At 40.6% G+C, this 18,696-nt stretch overlaps 1 protein-coding gene across 3 annotated transcripts in view; it reads left to right on the forward strand.

Moving 5' to 3' along the window:
• The first annotated feature begins 898 nt into the window (after window positions 1-898).
• Window positions 899-18,696, forward strand: part of LOC124124320 (homeobox protein Meis1-like) — a 111,519-nt gene continuing 93,721 nt past the window's right edge. The window contains exons 1-6 of one of the 3 annotated variants that reach the window (XM_046487454.2): window positions 899-1,227; window positions 15,459-15,572; window positions 15,699-15,922; window positions 16,313-16,460; window positions 17,170-17,220; window positions 17,944-17,994. In XM_046487454.2, coding sequence (XP_046343410.1) covers window positions 15,561-15,572; window positions 15,699-15,922; window positions 16,313-16,460; window positions 17,170-17,220; window positions 17,944-17,994 — 486 coding nt within the window. In that variant the 5' untranslated portion in view covers window positions 899-1,227; window positions 15,459-15,560. Of the gene's footprint in view, window positions 1,228-14,622; window positions 14,747-14,837; window positions 15,573-15,698; window positions 15,923-16,312; window positions 16,461-17,169; window positions 17,221-17,943; window positions 17,995-18,696 lie in introns of those variants that run through there. The other 2 variants (XM_046487461.2, XM_046487470.2) reach the window with 2 other exon arrangements.

The following is an 18,696-nucleotide window of genomic DNA, read 5'->3' on the forward strand; positions in this document are numbered from 1 at the left end:
TATGGCGTATGTTTTTTTCTGATTCTCAATCATATGTTATCATATCAAGGCTTAAATTCGAGAGGACTATATAATTGTCATGGTATCTCCACCATGTGTGTTCTCCACCTGGATTCAGTACCTGAAACATAAAGCTTGACATTCTTTTATGGAAGAATGATTCACAGTTTTATCATGCACGAACAGATTCTGATAGTTTCACTTAGGTTTAAAAGCTAATGGAGGCTTAAATACACATATGCCATTTAAAGACAGTACATCAAAAGGCCGTTTAAAACCTGTAACCTCGAAATATGCCTCGGTAAATTCAATTTTGTTAGAGACTAAATAGTTTAACTCAACGTTATATTCCTCCGTGTATTTTGTCAGATGAACCCGCGCTATAAACAGGGACAGAAAATATGTCGGAGATATTAATGGGGATACCCTTCCCTCTTGTTTCGGAAGTAACTGCCGAGCAACGAAATCCGAACAGCAAACGAGATTTTTCCACCCTGAAAATAGACTGTTTAATGAAAGATGGTGGATGGAGAAGTTACAGTGAAAAACGATACTTCCGAGAGCCCCCCTCCCCCTTCCCATCACTTCTGACACTTACCGCCACTCTCATATTGTTTTCGGTACTCAACAGATGCTTGTTTAGCTGGGCAAGGTGAAAGGCTGCAGGGGTGAGGACACGATTCCTGACTTCCCCGGGGGTGGGGATATTGTCACGGGGGTGATCTCGACTAATCACGACAATTTGAACGATCTTTGTCTCAGTTTGTAACTAACTCAATTATGCCACCGGTAGACTGTCATCAATTAATCTTCTTAACGGTTCGAGTGACCTCATCATCTAAATATGACCTTGACCCCCAGATAGAGGTCCTCGCCGTAAGAAAGTCTCCACGTACCCCGGGCTTTGCTCATATCCCCGAACGCATCACATTGTGACAGACGGGAGAAAATTTATTGTCCCTAATCGCAACTGGAATTTGGAACCCTAGGTTTTAGCCACGAAACCTATCGCGGAATCTCGCATAAGCGCTTTGGCGCGTTGAGAGAACCTGGCTGACGCTGGCTGTGTGAGTGCTGAAACGATAGTGGAAACTTATCGATTGTGGAGCACTTTACTAAAGTTACTAAAAGTTGGAGTAAGTTCAATTAGCCCATCCCACGGAATACCATAAACCTATACATTCTAAAAGACACGCTGGTCGGTGGAAACGGATTTACGGTTTGAAGGTAAGCAGCGAGATTAATGCGAAGCTAATATAACACAGGGAATCGCTTCTAATGTGAAATGTCATTATTTTTCGACTCGGGTAATTGAAATCTGAGGTTCGAGGGGTTTCTGGGATGTTCAGAAAGGATCCGATGAAAGCGTTTGAATGTGATAGAACGATAAGCTACTTGGATAGCCGCGAAATTCTGTAAACATTTTGAGAAAATCGTTTTATGGATTGCTCGAAGCCACGCGTGTGTATGTTTAAGTCGGTGGCGCATCAGCTCCGGACAACTTATCGAATGTAAACTTGCACCATACATCAAAAAGCTAGGAAATGCCGATGTTAACTTTTAATTCAAACAATCTCCAAGCTTCACTCGAATCTTTGAGGAGCAGTGATTCACATAGAGAGCAATCTTTCACCAAGGGATTCTGCGGCGAGAGTAGCTTCCTGGCGGCGATACAGCTACAAGCGCGGGAAATTCTTCGTTTCGTCTGCTTAGTAGCAGACGATCGCCGCCATGCCCGCGTTGCCAATTACATCCAACACTAAACAACACCAGCTTCGGCACAAACAATAGTAAGATTTGTTTACTTCAAATGATCGAAATTCCAATCTTGTCAATCCCACAGTCAACCGTATCTGGAGCTTTTGTATACGTTCAGCTATGAAGGACATTCGACGCTTTATATAAATTAGTTACTTACTTCGAAATTAACACCTAAAATACATGACCGCAGACATGATCTGCCATTATTGTTTTACGTCGTGTGAACATCACGTATACAGATATATGTGGAGCAGGGTTTAGTTGATGTTTCCATTGTCCTACCGGGACGTGATGACAAGGAAAATAATGACAATCATTATTAGTATTGTTATTGTTATTATTATTTCAATGAATCGCAACAATTATCATTCATGTAACGATTCCGTGTTGATCATGTAAAATCACAAAGAACACGTTGCAATAGGCCTCCCACTCATGTGGATAGTTATATTCTAATGGTAGAACAAAATCACATGCCAAACCATTGACTGTGAGTTCTGAACTGAGGTGAAGTGTTACAATGACACAACTACAAATTTATAGGCTCAAGTAATGAGCATTATTTTAGTATGAGACAAGGACATTTAACTTTGATGTGATTTTATGGTGTTTTTTTTTATTAAAGTAAGCCTTAGGATTATGACCCTGTACCATTCCCCTTAAATGAATGTGTATTTCACACGAGTGCTGATACAGTAATCAACCTTACATGTAGATATAAACAATTGTAGCCACGGTTATCTGTAAGTGATTTTATATATCGGGACTAGAGGGTGGGTGGGGTGGGGTGGGTGGGGTGGGTGGGAGGTTGCCTCATTACAAAATATTATAAAGGATAACTACGAATATAGTATGAAATGACAGTGTATCATAACAGAGTAATACAGCTTTGTTCTGTTTCCACCGGCATTAACTTGTTTCAATGAATTCCATTTGTTAAATCGAGATCATTAATATTTTAAAATATGTCGTGTCTTATCATAATGATATCTTCCTATTATATTTCAGATATTACTATCAAATTATTAAATAAATATGGAAACACTATTATTTTGATTCACGAACAATTGTGTAATCACCTATTTAAGAATTGAACCAAGCAAAAATATACACCTGGCTCGCCCGTTACTGCAAACAGTTGTATATGTAATTGAAAACGGCCCGGTTTAATAGCCAGCATAATTACACAGAAAATATTAAATACATCAGACTGCAAGGCCGTAATAGCTTATGGTTAGGATATATTTCTAGACCTACCTCCATATGTTGCTAACTTTTAACAGCGTGCCATATAAAACTAGACACAATATACTGAATGTCTGTCAACATGTCTATATAATTGTGTGTTTAAACAACATTATATCTGATTCTATTGTTATATGGTTTAATACTAAATATGATATTGAAGGATGGAATTATATTTTTGCACGAAACAGTCATTGTTGAATATACAATTTGACATATGTATTTTTAATATGAAGCCTGACAAACGAGTGGTATGTATATATTATAACTATCGACATGGCCAGGACACGTCCGACTTAAAAATTGAAATGTACGCAATTCCAGTAATGACAATACTGTGAAATGAAACTTACTTCCTGTAATGAATTGAGAAATTGACACATGTAAATTTCATTTTGGATGAAGTAGTTCTACCTTTCAATCAGTTTCACTAAATTATTCCTCGACATTACAGACCAGAGCTCTCGGCTCCATATCGTCTCCTACGCTAATACAAGTTCCATGTATGTTGATCAGTCACCTTTGTTTACAAAGCTCTAGAAAACCGACCCATTGTTTATCATGTAACTGAAATGACCTAGCCATCAAGCTGGGGCGTGCACGCGGCTGCTTGGACCATACACAACGTTGACGACGGAGCTTGTCCGGCACTGGTGTCGCCCTGGCGGCAGGGTCATTAGCTCGTGCTAACAATACCGACTCCACCCATCTACAGGCAGTTGTACATTTCCTACATGGGATTTCACTGCAGGACCTGCTCATGACGAATGACAATTTCACACTTTCTGTAGAAACGAAATGTCTGTTTTATGCATTCCCCATAATGACGCAGAAAAGTGGGAGTACAAAGTTAATTTCTTAGTATGCACGTTTGAATGAGAAGTTAGTGAGGCGTTGTACCAAATATTGCGCATAATTTGTAAACGCCCAAACTTTTAAATAGACTTCAGCGAAGTGAGACACAGGAATAATTTATTGAGAAGCTATAGAAAAACAAAAGTTGGTCGATGTTATCAAGCCTGAAGACAAATACTTTTATAACGGTTTTAACAAGTACGTTAATAGTTCATGTTGCAAAAGTACTTGACATCTAGTATTTCTAAAATGTGGATCAATTTTAAAATGTGAAATTAGAGTCCTCGTGGACTATGGTAAAGATTAGCATATGCTGTGTGATATGAACATGTTATTATAATGCTGCTGTGTTTTTATAATGTACAATTCGTATATATGATGTGTTTATACGGTTAGGAAAATATACTGATAAAGGTTAGTGGAACCGGCTATCTTAGCAGGTATAAATGCATGATGTTTTTTCTATACGTGGGGAAAAAAACAAGTAAGACGCTGTAGTTTATGTATAAAAACATAGTTGATAATAACACACACGACTATGATTATTTATCTGGTAAAGTGGTACTTTCCCTAATAACATGGAGACATACAACGACCTGCCAGAATAAACAAATTGACATAGACTTGTAAACTCAGCTCTGAAACTGACATCGGCGAGCCAGGGCCACTTACATCACTTTGCATCAGTAATCAATTTCATAATATACCGTAATGTCAACAAATTGAAACTAGCAGGGCGGGAAAACAAAATAAACACAGCAAGTAGGTAGGCATTAACTTGCCAACGAGTATGTCCTAATTGACAGGCCTGTGAAATCGACAACAACCTGGCGATCTGTCGGTAATGCTTTTCACCTGCAATGTACATTTCTCCCCTGGACGGTGTCTATATCATCATGAAGTCGATCAATGAATCGTTCTTGCAGAAATAGGTGGATACAAAAGCCGTGTCGCCTGACAGAGCAGCGATTAATGGAGAATCTTCATCGTCAATAGCAGGTGCAATCAACAAGCAGATATCGAGTGGCAATAAGCGATTATGAAAGTGTAGGTATTCGTGAAATTGACATCTCATGCTTCGCTGTTACGACAGGTGCGTGATCGGTGATGATTAAAACATAAATTCATTTATTCCGAATGTTATGGTGGTAATTTGATAAGCGGAAGAGAAAGAATAGCATAGTGAACTGATGTAAATTTCATGAACTACTGAAATCGATCGAATTGTCCCCGCACTGCAAACACCCAAGCAACGCATGTAATCAGTGTGTTCAAATGTATTCGGAAACAAGGCATGCTGCTGAACAATCCTACTGTTTAATGAGGATATATTTGAAACTAATTTACCGTTAATATCAGTTTCATATAAAAAAAAACCCCAGACCAAACAAAACCTCCACGGATAAATATAGTATAACATATTGACACAGCGACCTCAACTAAGAATGAATGTATCACATTGCGTGTTGTTTCTGTTATAATAGAACAACTTAAGAGGTCAGAATACAGTTATTATTCACTGCATGGGTAGAGCTTAATTTTATTGAACAAAGAAGTTCACCGAAATGTTTTTTTGAAAAAGTGAATTTCAGTGGGCAGTGGGCTATTAATTCCAAGTGAGACTTGTGACGAAAGATAAGTGACACGGACGGGCTTGGACAATGCGACTTGAGTCTTATTTGAGTGACAGAGTGGGAGAGAGGGAGACAATAGCCAACTTGGTATGTTTGTCAAATTTCATAATCAATTTTGACAAACTTTTGATGTGACATTTGTGACACGGGAAGCTCCCACCAAGGCAAATATGATTAATTCAAGAGGAGCGAGGTACCGTTAGAATTTATCCCGGCTTATTTTTCAGTGAAACTTTTAGCGTTTACAAACTGTCAAAAATTAAAATCTTTTATTTCGGAACGTCGGGAGCAGCCCCCCTCGACTCGTATCATTTTCACGGTAATGCTGTAATATTCAATTTGCTCGGCCTATCCATCAAAGATTTCATTACGAGTCAGATTGTTACGAATGAAAGCTTGTCAAATGAAGAGGTTACCAAATTGAGGGGCCACCTCTTAGACATCTCCAAGTCGCGACACAACACTCGCTGTGAGAAACAAGCGCTAAATACTCTCACTCCCCTATTAAACGAATAAAATCATCTTCAAAACACTTGATATGTCGAAAGTCCCTTGTTCTAGTAATTTTCACGTGCGCAAGACTAAGTCAGGAATGTTTGCGAACGTGCGTACGCACGCTATAGTTTGCGCAGTGTCGAGATGTAAAACATTGAGTCATCGCGAGGAGGTGTTGGCCCGAATCTTCAGCCTGTCTGGAGCCAATAAAGGAAATGAAGGAAGACTGACAGAAAAGACAAGTTAAGGGTGGACGAATGGTAGAAAAAGTATTCTCCAGATTAGGCCAAGGGGATGTGTGACACGCGCATTCTACTGGGCCAGGAAAGCAAATATAGCTCACTGTGTTTTTCCGATATATTGAGTAACGAATGTCTGGGAATCTTATTCGTGACCTTACCGAGGTTTAGTACTATATAAACAACGAGGAAATGCCCGGTGTTTGAAATACACGAATATATCACCTGGGGATTAGGATTGAACGTGTCACTTATCCTTGTCATTCAAACAACCGTATCAGTCCCAAAACTGCACATATCACTTATTGTCTGAGATATATATTAGCTCAATAGTCCGTCACTATCAAAGATGATTCCTTTATTTGAGAGAGCGATATTAGAGTGGGACGACGTGGTCAGCGACTAGCCCAGCTTGAAATCTGTGATGACAGGCTGCTGTCAGGTGTGTCTCCTCCCCGTTTCTTGCTCACAGTGTGTGATGGTCGCAGACACCTTGTTTATTTCTCTGACATTGAAATGTGCTACGTGTTCCAGCATGGTCTGCTACATAGCCAACGACGCGTGGGAGCGACCTGTTCAGATATAAACGTCATGTTGGTGATTGTTCATTACTTGGATATACATTGTCTAACCCGTACTGCATAGATCACCAACATACGTGGAACCCTTACCAACATACATCAGTATACCGCTTAGAGACTGGGTTGTTCTGTAAATAATACAATGGAATGCGGCAAACGTAATTTGCGATACATAAGATGCTAAGTTGTCAATTTCGCTCAACCTTTCTTGAAACTACAAAGTACAAAGATTTACATCTCTCCACAAAGCCTTAAATCGTGTCCAATCGCACCCCACCATTAATCTGCCCCCTCCCCCACCCCCGTAACTAGATCCATGTGCGAAGAGGATATGAAACGAGGCTAGGGAATGAAAGAATGAATAATAGATGAATAAATGACAAACTTATGTGACGGGCGGCGTACTTTGCAGGAGTAGTAATCAAGTCTGGAAAAGAATATCCATGATAAGTCGGCCCCAACACAGGGTCTGAGTGAAGCACTAGATAGACAGAATGAATAAATGATAAGAGGACGACAGCAGGATGAAATGTGAGTGTTTTCAATGCACAGTGTCAATTTCGCCTGGTGCAGATGGTACGGGGTAGAGTCGACCCTGATCCGCGTGACCTAATTGTTGGGAAGTTGATTGCTTCGATGCAGCAGTTTATGTGTTTATAATTTATTGATATATATGTTAACCATTAAAAGAACACATCAAAAGAACTACAGCGTACATTCACTTGAGATTTAATTTTTCAGAATCGTGCAGCAATATTACCAGCTTTCAGGAAGTGGGTTGTTCTTGTGAAACAAATTGTTAACGTTGTTTATAGGAAACGATTTCTCAAACAATTTCACGTAATTGCTTACATGAGCCCAGTAAAGATGCAGTTTCACGGGATTGTATTATCTGCTTTTAAAAACAATCGCCATTGTTGGATATAGCGGGCTGTCACGAGCTCTTCGTGAATATTCTTCTAATTCGAAGCTGTAAGGAGAAAAATGAGTAATGTAGTTTTCTAATGGATCGAAAGTAATGGGAAAACTGGGAGTTTTCCGAAAAATACAAAATTGAGTTAAAGAAATCGTTTTCTTATCAGAGAGTGTCGCGACATGGGCAGATAACCCAAACAGACTCGATGGAGTGAGTGAGGGGGAGAGTGACAGATGAATGAGTGATAGACAGTGAGAGGAAATTGTGTCGTGTTACTAACGCAATCAATCAGTATTTCATTGAACAATTCATACCGGCTGGCGAAAGCGGCTGGATCGAAAACTTCACTCAAGCGTGTGCGAGCGAGGCGCAATATCGTTTGTTGCGGACGGCTTAGGGAGATAGTGGGAATTTTCTTATTAATAAACTGTGGAATGAAAGAAAGACGGGATTTGGGAAGTGAGAGAGATAGTGCGTGAAACGGATAAGCAGCGGTGAGAGGTGAATAGGACGTACATGTCACAGAAATCAGTGGAACGAAAACAGAACACGAATGCGTGGCCGATTATTGGTAGATTTCCGACTCGGAGCAATTGACAAGTTCTGTGAGGCGAGCCTCTGTTCGATCGTAGCTCTAGGATGCGCGTATCTTCTCGTGAGATTGAAATGAACAGGGAAACGCCAGTGTCCTTATTTCAATCTGCTCCCCAGGACCGCGCCGTATGCGTTGTCGATTTCACCACGGATGAAATAAGCATCGTGTAGATTTCAATATCACGCCATCGTGTCCATTTCGCTTTTTTAATTGTATAATTCACCATCCTGGCGATCCTACCTGTTTTGTTGTGTCAATGGTAGCCGTTTTGTCTGCAATTGCTCTCGAATTGTTAAGTTCTGTGCAATTCTAACCCCCGTTAGCCTCGCACACAGTAGAACAACAACGAAGGTGGAAATCTCGCTTCATTTTAGTCGTACCCTTTAAACTAAACGTATGCATTTGGCTAAATAATGAATATATGATTTTATTGTAAGTTACTATTCGGAACACTGAGAGATATAAATGTATTGTGAGAATAATTAATCTCTATTGACCTGCTCCAAGTCTAAGTCAGGATGCATCTACATGCGAAACGAAGTGTCCATGCAGAAGTCTCCAGTGATGTACAGCATGTCAGTGACGCTTCTGTAACAGCAGTCTGCAGGTGAGAGGCTGACTGTAAGATACACCACTCTAACGCAGAGAAATTATTACCCATCCGGTTAGAAATAACCGAGTTAATATAAATCGTATGTGCACTATTTCAAATATCCCTTCACGCGCACCTGTGTATTGTTTACGTCGTCGGGGCGGCATTGTTGACGCCATTCGAATCGTAATAGTGACGTAAGGTCGGAATGACATCACACTAGAAACGACGTCATAGCAGAAGATTGTTGACGTCATTCGGCAATTGTGGTTTTCTAAGACGGCGGTCTTGATCAGTGAATTCTTCTGAAGGGGAGCTCAAAATGATTAGGAAATAATTGGCACTGAAGAAATTATTACACATGTAAATTCATGTATTACCCTCGCTCTCGCTCGGGAACTACAGGACTTCTGACTCGTTTCGTCATAGCAGTAAGCGATATATGCTCGTATAATAATCTCTATTTACGTGATGGGTTGTCAGTAGCTGTCAGTCGACCCATATTGCCTCCCTGTCCACGCTAGTATCCCCCGTGCACCTGAACACATACATACATTTACAATAAAGAACGTTTCCTTCAATATAATTTACCACAATTCCAGTCATCGTTAGAATGTGTGTGACAAAGTTGTGCGTAGTTGACAAACCGTCATGTTTTTGTTGCATATAATGTTGTTGTTTATTGTGAGACCGTGTCTTTTTCAACAGTGCGTAATGAACGGTACATTGATATATGGCTGAATCTTGGTTCGGAATTACCCGGGGGATGTTGGGATGCTGCACGTGTTTCTAAAATAACTAACAGAACGCTACTCCGGTATCTGCTCCACACATCCACGACAACGGATGTTGAATTCGCACTAAATTAGGCTTCTTGGGGCTGGCAAGCTTGCCAGTCTCTTTGCGTAAACGGCTGGAATTGCTACTTATGTTTTGGTGAAATCATTTCGCCGAGGGGCCCGTTTCGCTGTCGCCGAGTTGACGGTTAAGTCCTGACACGTCAACACAGGTCGTATTGTTGAAGTTAGGGTGCAGAGCCAGGGTGCCTTGCGCTGGGACGGGCCCCAGGGCTTGTGGGGAGGCAGGGAGGGGGTCATCAGTAACGAGCGCTCATTAAACCACCCAGGCTAAACACAGAAGTGACGCGCCGAGCTAAACGCAATTTCGTTCGTACAATCTCGTCATGGCGAATATGTACAAGGACATCTCGTTAAACCGAAGTCAAAATATCACCCGTGAGAGCCGGGGCCGAAGTGTGCCTATAGAGTAATTTCACGCTATCTGCCTCGAAAAAAGGCTAACCCTCGACGCTAGATGAAGAATAGCGGACCAGCTCATTAAGGCAGGGAGTCCATCGACAGTCATTTAGGGCCGCTCCGAGTGTCAGACGGGCCAATTCTCCCAGTCGGTTTGTTCACTTCGGGGTGGCGTTACATATCGAGGGGATATGGGGGTCACTCAGTGGCACGCGCATCACCGTTGAAGTGGTTTCATAAACATTGGTCAGCTAGAATAGGCCCTGAAATATACAAACTTAACACCATGCATCAGTGAAGTGGGTCTCTTTTAACGTGAACAACCTTTCCAAAAAATATGCAGGCTTCCTTGAAGAAAAAGTAAAACTTACCATTGATGAGTGATGTGTATATCAAATTGCATGTTGATTGATGTAATTAATGGCACTCATTTTGTTGGATGTTTATCATGATGTAAGCAGATAGTTATCCTCTAGCTGCTTCTAGCCAGTGACACGAGATAAAAACGCCGTGTTTTTGTCATTACGTGTCGGAGCATTTTTTTAAATTAACAGTTATATGGTCTTTGGTCACGTGTAATGGTCTTGACTGTTGATTATGTGTGGGATTTACATTACTGATTTATAGACATCTTAATTCTACCACCCAAAGGTTACAGCAATTGTAATCGTAGAAACACGTTTTCAGGAAAATGGTCGACATTAAGATACTTCTTTTAGAGACATGTGAAACTAATAGCAACATTTGTAAATTGCATAATTAATGATTATGATATAATGTGCCCATATTTGCTCAATTTTGTGAGTCATTGATACTAATTACTGGCCAAATATCAACTATAAATGGAAATCACCAACACCCTATCGACGAGACGTGATGCCTGGTCCGTATAAACAGTTACTTGTATGTTTCACCTTGCTAATTGCACAGATATGTACATGATATGTACATGACGTTGTGCATTGCACTGGGAGCCCTCGTTACACTACTCGTAATGACAGCTCCGTTTGTGTAATGGTTACGACTCGAGTACTTATTGTGAAATTGCTATAAAATGATGGCAATATCGAGGCGATTGCTATTCCGAATGCGGGAATTACACGCAATGAAAGTGACATGACACCTGCATACGCAAATACACAACTAAACTCATTTGACACAACATCAAAGTGAAATAAAGCTGATATATTTTGCTGTCGTTATTCCCACATTAATATGTGCTTTCAATGGTTCTTTTTAAAGCCCCCTCGCCAGCAATACGAACCAAACTGTTAGCGAGTGCCTATTTCATCGCCAAGTTCTATATTGCATCGGCTGTATACAAACTATGTGTTATGAGGCCATATTGGCATTGTAGTACCACTGGTGTCGGCGAACGGCGGTTTACTTTGAAATAGACATGGTGTATTTCACTCCAGGCTTGATTGACAAATCCCCGCTAGTTGTCAATATAGGCTATCCTATGCTATGTGTTTACACATTTGCTAACAACAACGGTGTTGGAGATATGTTATTTTGCTATTGGCTTTCGTGTTGATTTCATCCTTAGCTGAAACAGACAATTCACATTGGGTTTCTAAAACTGGTTACAATAAATAAGCGAGTCTTACAAATAATGTACTGTTATTCAGTGTTGCCGTCTCTTAAACACGTGGAGATGTATCTGGCGACTAGGCATGTGGGTCTAGGCTCCCTTAATTCACACTTATTGGCAGTTTGTTGAATTGTAAAGACTGTCATTCCCACAACGCGTTTTCAGATTCTAATCACACACTGAATGCAACTCGTATGGGAGATACACCACAGCGCAAACAGACAAACGTATAATTGGGAGATTTTAAACACCCTTCCTTCGTGTGGGCTTTGATTATTACTGTGTATGTAATTTCTGTTCGTGTATCGAAAAGTATAGCATTCATCCTCCGCTGTTGGTTATCAAAGTTTTCCACAACCCTTGCTAGGTTGTTTACCATTAGGTTTACATGACGAATATGTAATGCGAATAGCGAGGGTTCAAAACCCAGGTGACCCCAACTGACACACAAGTCATGTGACAATATCCCACAACATATTTATCACATATTTGGAATATGTAAGAGGTAAATGAATCTAGCTCTATTTCAAAACATAGAATTAAATGTTTAGACTAAATGACAGGGCTTTATTTTGGCAACACCGTCATGTTAACTCCACAGGGTGGCCTGGTCTACAGAAAGTAGACCAGCGATTGTTCACTCCGCTCTTAATGTAGTCATCCCAGATCAACCAACATTTCAAAATAAACCAAAACTGTTTTCTCATCAATAAAATCGTGTTTTGTCAACAAATCATAATTTATGCACCAATCAGTCTGCGATGGGATTCTCTTGGGACAGATTAGAAACCCCGAAGGTACTTTTGCCAAGTTATTTTAAATGCGCAGTGCTAAAATCAAATTTTGAAAATGATACTAGCAGACGTTTATTTTGATTAATTGCGTTTTCCATGTGTGCTTAAAGGTCTTCTCCTTTTTATCGCCATTAACAAATGAAATGTTACTGGAATCAACGTAAGTTAATTATGAATTTAATCAGGGGTTCCATCTTAATGAAACAATAGGCTGCTGTTTCTGGGAGGTTCAGTTTTAATGTGTGAATTTAAATTATTTTTTCTTGTATATTTAAGGTATAAACTCAAATTCATAGATTTTTACTTTTTAAACAAATTTAAAACAGACATGGTGTAATGTTGTGCATGTTTGGTCTTTGATAATTTATTTAAACAAATTCACTCTCGATTAGAATATATTTCACAAAAATGTCATTATCTTTCAAATGATATATATGGAGAGAGAGAGAGAGAGAGAGAGAGAGAGAGAGAGAGAGAGAGAGAGAATTTGCTTCTGTCAAACAACCAGAGCAAATCCTACAACTATTTTGACATATGATTCGTTTTACAATAAACACCAAAAACATACTCAGAAGGTTAATACTATATTCAGGCGGCACCGCATAGTGTTCACGTATCAAGGGATTAACTCGTCTGGTGTCACTACCATCTATATGCGTCTATAACGGGCAGTGATTGTAAACTATCGGTACCTCACGTGTAAACTGTAAATTCATTTGAATGTATGATTAGGCGCAATTTAAATTCTCTCCATACAGCTGATGCTAATATACGTATTTGTCCCGCCGTGATGTGTGTATATTTATTCATCACAAAGTTTGGATTCCGTGTGGTTTAGTACCATGTTGAAAGTGCCGCACACTGTACTAAACCATTCCTATACGTATGTTAAACGATGCGTTAATTCCAATGAAATGACCTATTCTAGGTAACCTGATAAATGTTGCATCTGTAGGTATGCCAGACAGTTAACCTTGTGGACAAATAAGCCCCATGACGGTCATTAAAATTTGAGAAAATGTATAAACAAATTCGCAGACCTAGTGACGGACACAGAAGGACCTATGGAATTCCGTAATTGTCCGCGCAGTAGATACTATACGCTTAGTACTCATTGTCTCTGTATCTGAGGGTGATTTGATTTATTCATGTTAAGCCAATAAAATCATGGCGCGGAAAATTGTGACGATTTGGCCAACAGTTCCCAGGTAGGTGGGACTGAGACGACATGAGATATTCCAGTAGTCCTACTGTGAGAACGTCGTCACTTTATAATGCCACCCTGTTTAGTAATTAGTGGGTGGTATTAATTATACCATCTGTTAATTATATCAAGATGGCTTAAGACATAGACACCGTTTACAAGGAGTATTACTGCTGTCATATTATACTGGTATTTTATGACCCCAAGTGGTGGCAATCTGGTTGATTTTGACAAGAAATTCCTACAGATCATTGTCGATAACACTAATGGCAATTTCAGATGCTCATTTCATGAAATCCATAAGCTGGCCGGCGTATAGCGTTAACAATGATTTATTTTTAAAATCAATAACTGTTAAGCCGGAGATTAAGTTTAAACGACAGAAACTGAAAAACACTTACAAAAAGGTTAGCATGAAAGAATGCGAAAATGTTAGTCACTAGAAGTCCTCCCGTGCAGCGGAATGAAATTGGGGCCATGCATTTCTTGCGATGTTGAGTCTATCATAAACAACGTTCCACGAGTACGCTTACTTGCTTATTCCAGTAGATAGGGATTACAGAGTGACTTTCCAGTATATACTCTTTTCCCCATATCAAATATTTCCCAAGCACTGGAATATCACAAGCATTGTACACGGAGCTAGTCCCTGTTGTCGGCAAACTCGGCCCGAAACCCTGGGAGCTGAGCAGAAGAAGTCGAATTTGCGCGGTGTATAGGCGGTCGCACTGCGATTGGTTGAACGCTAACGCCCGATTACCCTTGAGTGTCATAGCTGAAGTGGGGCGGGGCAAGGGGAGGAGCGGACGAGTCCATTTCAGTCCGCGTGGCTGAGAGGGCGGAGTGTTAGGGATACGGGTATTCAGTCACAGTATGACAGTCTCTCTGCAAGTCCGATGATAAACAGTAAAGAAATATAGTTCACACACTTTGTCACAAGCAGCGATCGCGGAGAATACGGATTTACACCGAGACAACAGTTTAGGTATATGCATGGTTTAGTTATGTTTTGCGCTAACGTGGACGAAAACACGTGGGGAACCTAGATTAAATTAGTGCCGGGCCTGTAATTTAATTCCGCTGAGTAAGGTTACTGGATACTTTAACCGACTGGCGCCGAAACGATTTTCCTCGCATGCTTAGTTTTTCTGCTGTCGAAGAAGACTGCTATCGGATGGTAGATGTTATCGCAGTTCGCATGTAGGAAAAGACTGCCGGGGAAAACGGGGTTAGGCGAAAAACTATTACAGCGCAATAGAGATAAACAATGGGCAAACTCGATACGACTGAAGTGATTCGGCTGACTGAGACCGATTGCCAGCAGAAATAGCAGCAAGGGATCTGGAAAAAGTCTCGGACAGACTATAGGAAGCTCCGTGCTCTGTACTTTCCATATTGTTTCTCCAGTTTGAACGTCTACGGCCTGCCACTGATAGAGAGCGTGCGTGAGTTTGTGTTATGTTGCAAACTCGGATCCCCTACTGGTTGAAGTCAGATCGCCCAAGGCAGGGCAGGCCTTGACAGCTCATTTGTTATCCCGTTCTATAGTAACCCTGGCTTGATTGACAGATTTAGTGGTACTAGCTATAGGCTGCGACAGGCCAGTTGTTAAACTAAGGTTGTGATGACGGCAGAGCCCAACGTGTTTGGATCTATGGAGCTTTACCGTGTTTGACAGTTTGTTTCTTCTTTGACAGGGCACTGGATTTGTTTATACCAATCTGGCGGTGGAAGTGTAAAAACTTACGCAATATCTGGACTTAGATTCGAGAGTGGAGACGCTCTCCCCCTTTACGCCGATGGCTCAGAGGGTGAGTATTATACCTACAGTCTTGTTTTAAATGAAATTTACGAGCACAGTGCTCCTGTTTATAATATTTATGAGAAATTGATACTGTGCTTGGTGGCTCGTTGTAAGGTGTTGGTCTCTCTTGCAGTTTGACAATGAACTCCCACATTACGGGAGTATGGACGCCTCGGCTATGTACTCGGACCCCAGGTCTTTGCCCAGTCACCCTCTAACCCACTCCTCCACGAGTCTCAACCACGGCCCGTCCCCCATACACCAGTACCCTCCCTACACGTCCAGCAGCACAATGCCGGGCGTGATGTCATCGACACAAGACAATCAACTAAAACGGGATAAAGATTCGATATATTCGTAAGTATATACCCGCTTATGGCAGGCAATAGTATCACCGTATAACGCGTCTAGGTCCAAAGTTTAGTTCACAACACTAGGCACGTGTAGCCTGGCTTGTCGTCTATGAAACTGTAACACATTGAGCCAATGTTTTGGTTCGGTCGCGGCTCTCCGGGTTTGTTTTGACTAAATCAGTCCTGACACTTGTGTAGTGGCCCCGTCTTTTGGCATTGCTCTCTGTAAATGACATCTCCAGGCCTTATGTCGGCATATTTTGTGGCATTTGGGGCCGATTTTCAGTGATGATCAGGAAAACACGCTAGCTTTGCCCTGTAACTAGCGGCTCCCAAAATGGCGGCCATATCTGTGATGTTAAAAAATAACTGTATCTTTTTCCGCTTCTTTCAGACACGCACTTTTCCCGCTTCTCGCATTAATTTTTGAAAAATGCGAATTAGCCACATGTACCCCCCGCGAACCTGGAGTAGCGGGTGGGGACGTGTGTTCATCAGAATCGTTCAACGAAGATATAGCCGTCTTCAGCAAACAAGTTCTCGTACGTATAAAAATCATTGTCATCAGCATTTCAATTTCCCTAATAATTCTCAATTATTTCCGAGTCGTTATCCGGAGAAATCTGATCCAGGTTTTAATATTTTTACGCACACTGAATGCATCTGCAATTTCTAGGTCGTCTAGTTTTTTCGTCAGTCCTTGTAATCATGTACAGGACAGAAATATTAAACCAGTCGGTTGGCGAAGCATTGTACGATAATGATTTCCAATCAAACCGGCACATTTCATTACTTGTTTAGATATTCCGCTTCGACCGTAGACAATAGAGGAAAAGTGAGAATTTTATTATTGTAACCTTGCACAATGCCTCAATTTATTGTCCGCCTTTTATTTCATCACTGCTCGCCCGAGAGTTATAGCGCTTTGCAGAGATAATGAGGAACATAATAAAATAAAATGGTCGGGATGGATGTTCCGATGTGATTTGGTTGAATTCTGTATATAGAAACCCATACTTAACGTGGCTGTTAAAACCGAGTGTGGTCTAAATGTAGAGACAGGCCAGTTTTGTTCCAGAGATGTGCAATAACATTGAATTTATTCGGTCAAGTCGATAATAAAGTCCAACTGATACGTGCAAAGTGGATCCTATACGATTCTTTTATAGATACATGGATCCAAACATTTCCACCATCCATATTTATATTATTATTACTCTTTTTTCCCGTTTTCTAATTTTTCCTTGGCAGGCCCGGTCGGACAAACCCTTTTTCTCAGCAAACCACGAATTGGACAGTTTGGTATGTTTTCGTTTTTATTTTCCCTCAAATCATCAGTAATTTACTTGCTTCCGACTCGGAACTAATAACGACCATTTCTCCTCATCCCCAATGCACCATTGTGGCCAAGTCGATGGAGATTTGTGATTCGGAACGGTCTAGTTTCATCAACTCCAAGTGCCACATCGCCAAATGACCGTTTTGGAAATTTCTTTCGCAAACGGAGCGAGTAGTTTGAGCCTCAACTTGCCCCATGTTTTCGCTGGAAGGTCGAATTCGCCAAGTCACACTAATGAACCGTGAGACGCGAGGGAAATTCTGAAAATAGCGCCTGGACTGAGTATTTTACTTTAGACTGATTCTGCCCGAGAAAAACGTTCCAGATGGTTTTATGGGTTAACCTCCAGTGGGAAGACCGTCTTCCAAAACAAAAGACTCCCTGTAACTGATACGAGACTTTTCCATCTATCCTTGATTAGACGGCGGGTCTCGACCAGCTCCCAGAAATGATACTTTTAGGGCGCAAGTGTTCAAGAACCCAAGAGGCATAAAATAAAATAAATTAAACTTTAATTGGCATCTGGTTCGAGTGGAAATTGAGAGCCTAAAATCGCCCATGGTCTGTTGTGAATTTGCTATATCGCCTCGTATATTTTATGGGGCATTATTAGTCGTGTTGTTATCGTTCGTATGAGTACAATGCAACTATATGAAGTTTCAAATTATCCATGTCATTTTTTCCAGATGATTCAGTCAATCCAGGTTTTACGTTTTCATCTGTTGGAATTAGAAAAGGTGGGTTGAAATATAGTTATATGAATTGTTTCCCCTTGCATGTTGCCGTTGAAACATCTTGGAGTAGTATTGTTTAATTAACGCTGTAAACAGCTGAACAAAGAAATTATTATCCATTGCTAAAATCTTGTCTAGCTTGCATGTCACGCTGGTATTTTGGCGGTGTCCATTACAGTATATGTCATGAAACTGGCAACAGTATTCGTTGGCGATAGATTTTGATTAAATCTCAAAGCGGATTAACTAGCTTGCAATTTTGTTACATGTGAATAATTAACTGTTTAATCTCTGTTTTATTCACACGTAGGAAATAAGGCGTTTCTTACATGAAATGCTATGTATAAGAAATGTATGTTATAATTTCGATCGTGGATGTTGCTCGTTGAATTAAGTGACAGGCCAATATCCACCCTGTTTCTTGGTGATATCGGCATGAAATCCACTGAAGAAAATTTCCTTCATTGATAACAGCATTTTCTTCAAGTTTATGCAAACATATAGGACCCCGAAACGATAACGCGAAGTGAGTCGCACTGAGCTGATTGTACTAAACGTTCTAGGCAATCGTCGGTAGATACCAAGTCTGGCACATTATTACTAGGTGGCATAGAATCTAACATTGTCAACAGCGGATATGTTGTTTAGAAAATAGCATCAGCAATTTATTTTTGACATTTAATATACAAATTACGTCCTTTTGGA

The sequence above is a fragment of the Haliotis rufescens genome, unplaced genomic scaffold (genome assembly GCF_023055435.1).
Source record: "Haliotis rufescens isolate VD_foot unplaced genomic scaffold, xgHalRufe1.0.p SCAF_3, whole genome shotgun sequence".
NCBI classification, from domain to species: domain Eukaryota; kingdom Metazoa; phylum Mollusca; class Gastropoda; order Lepetellida; family Haliotidae; genus Haliotis; species Haliotis rufescens.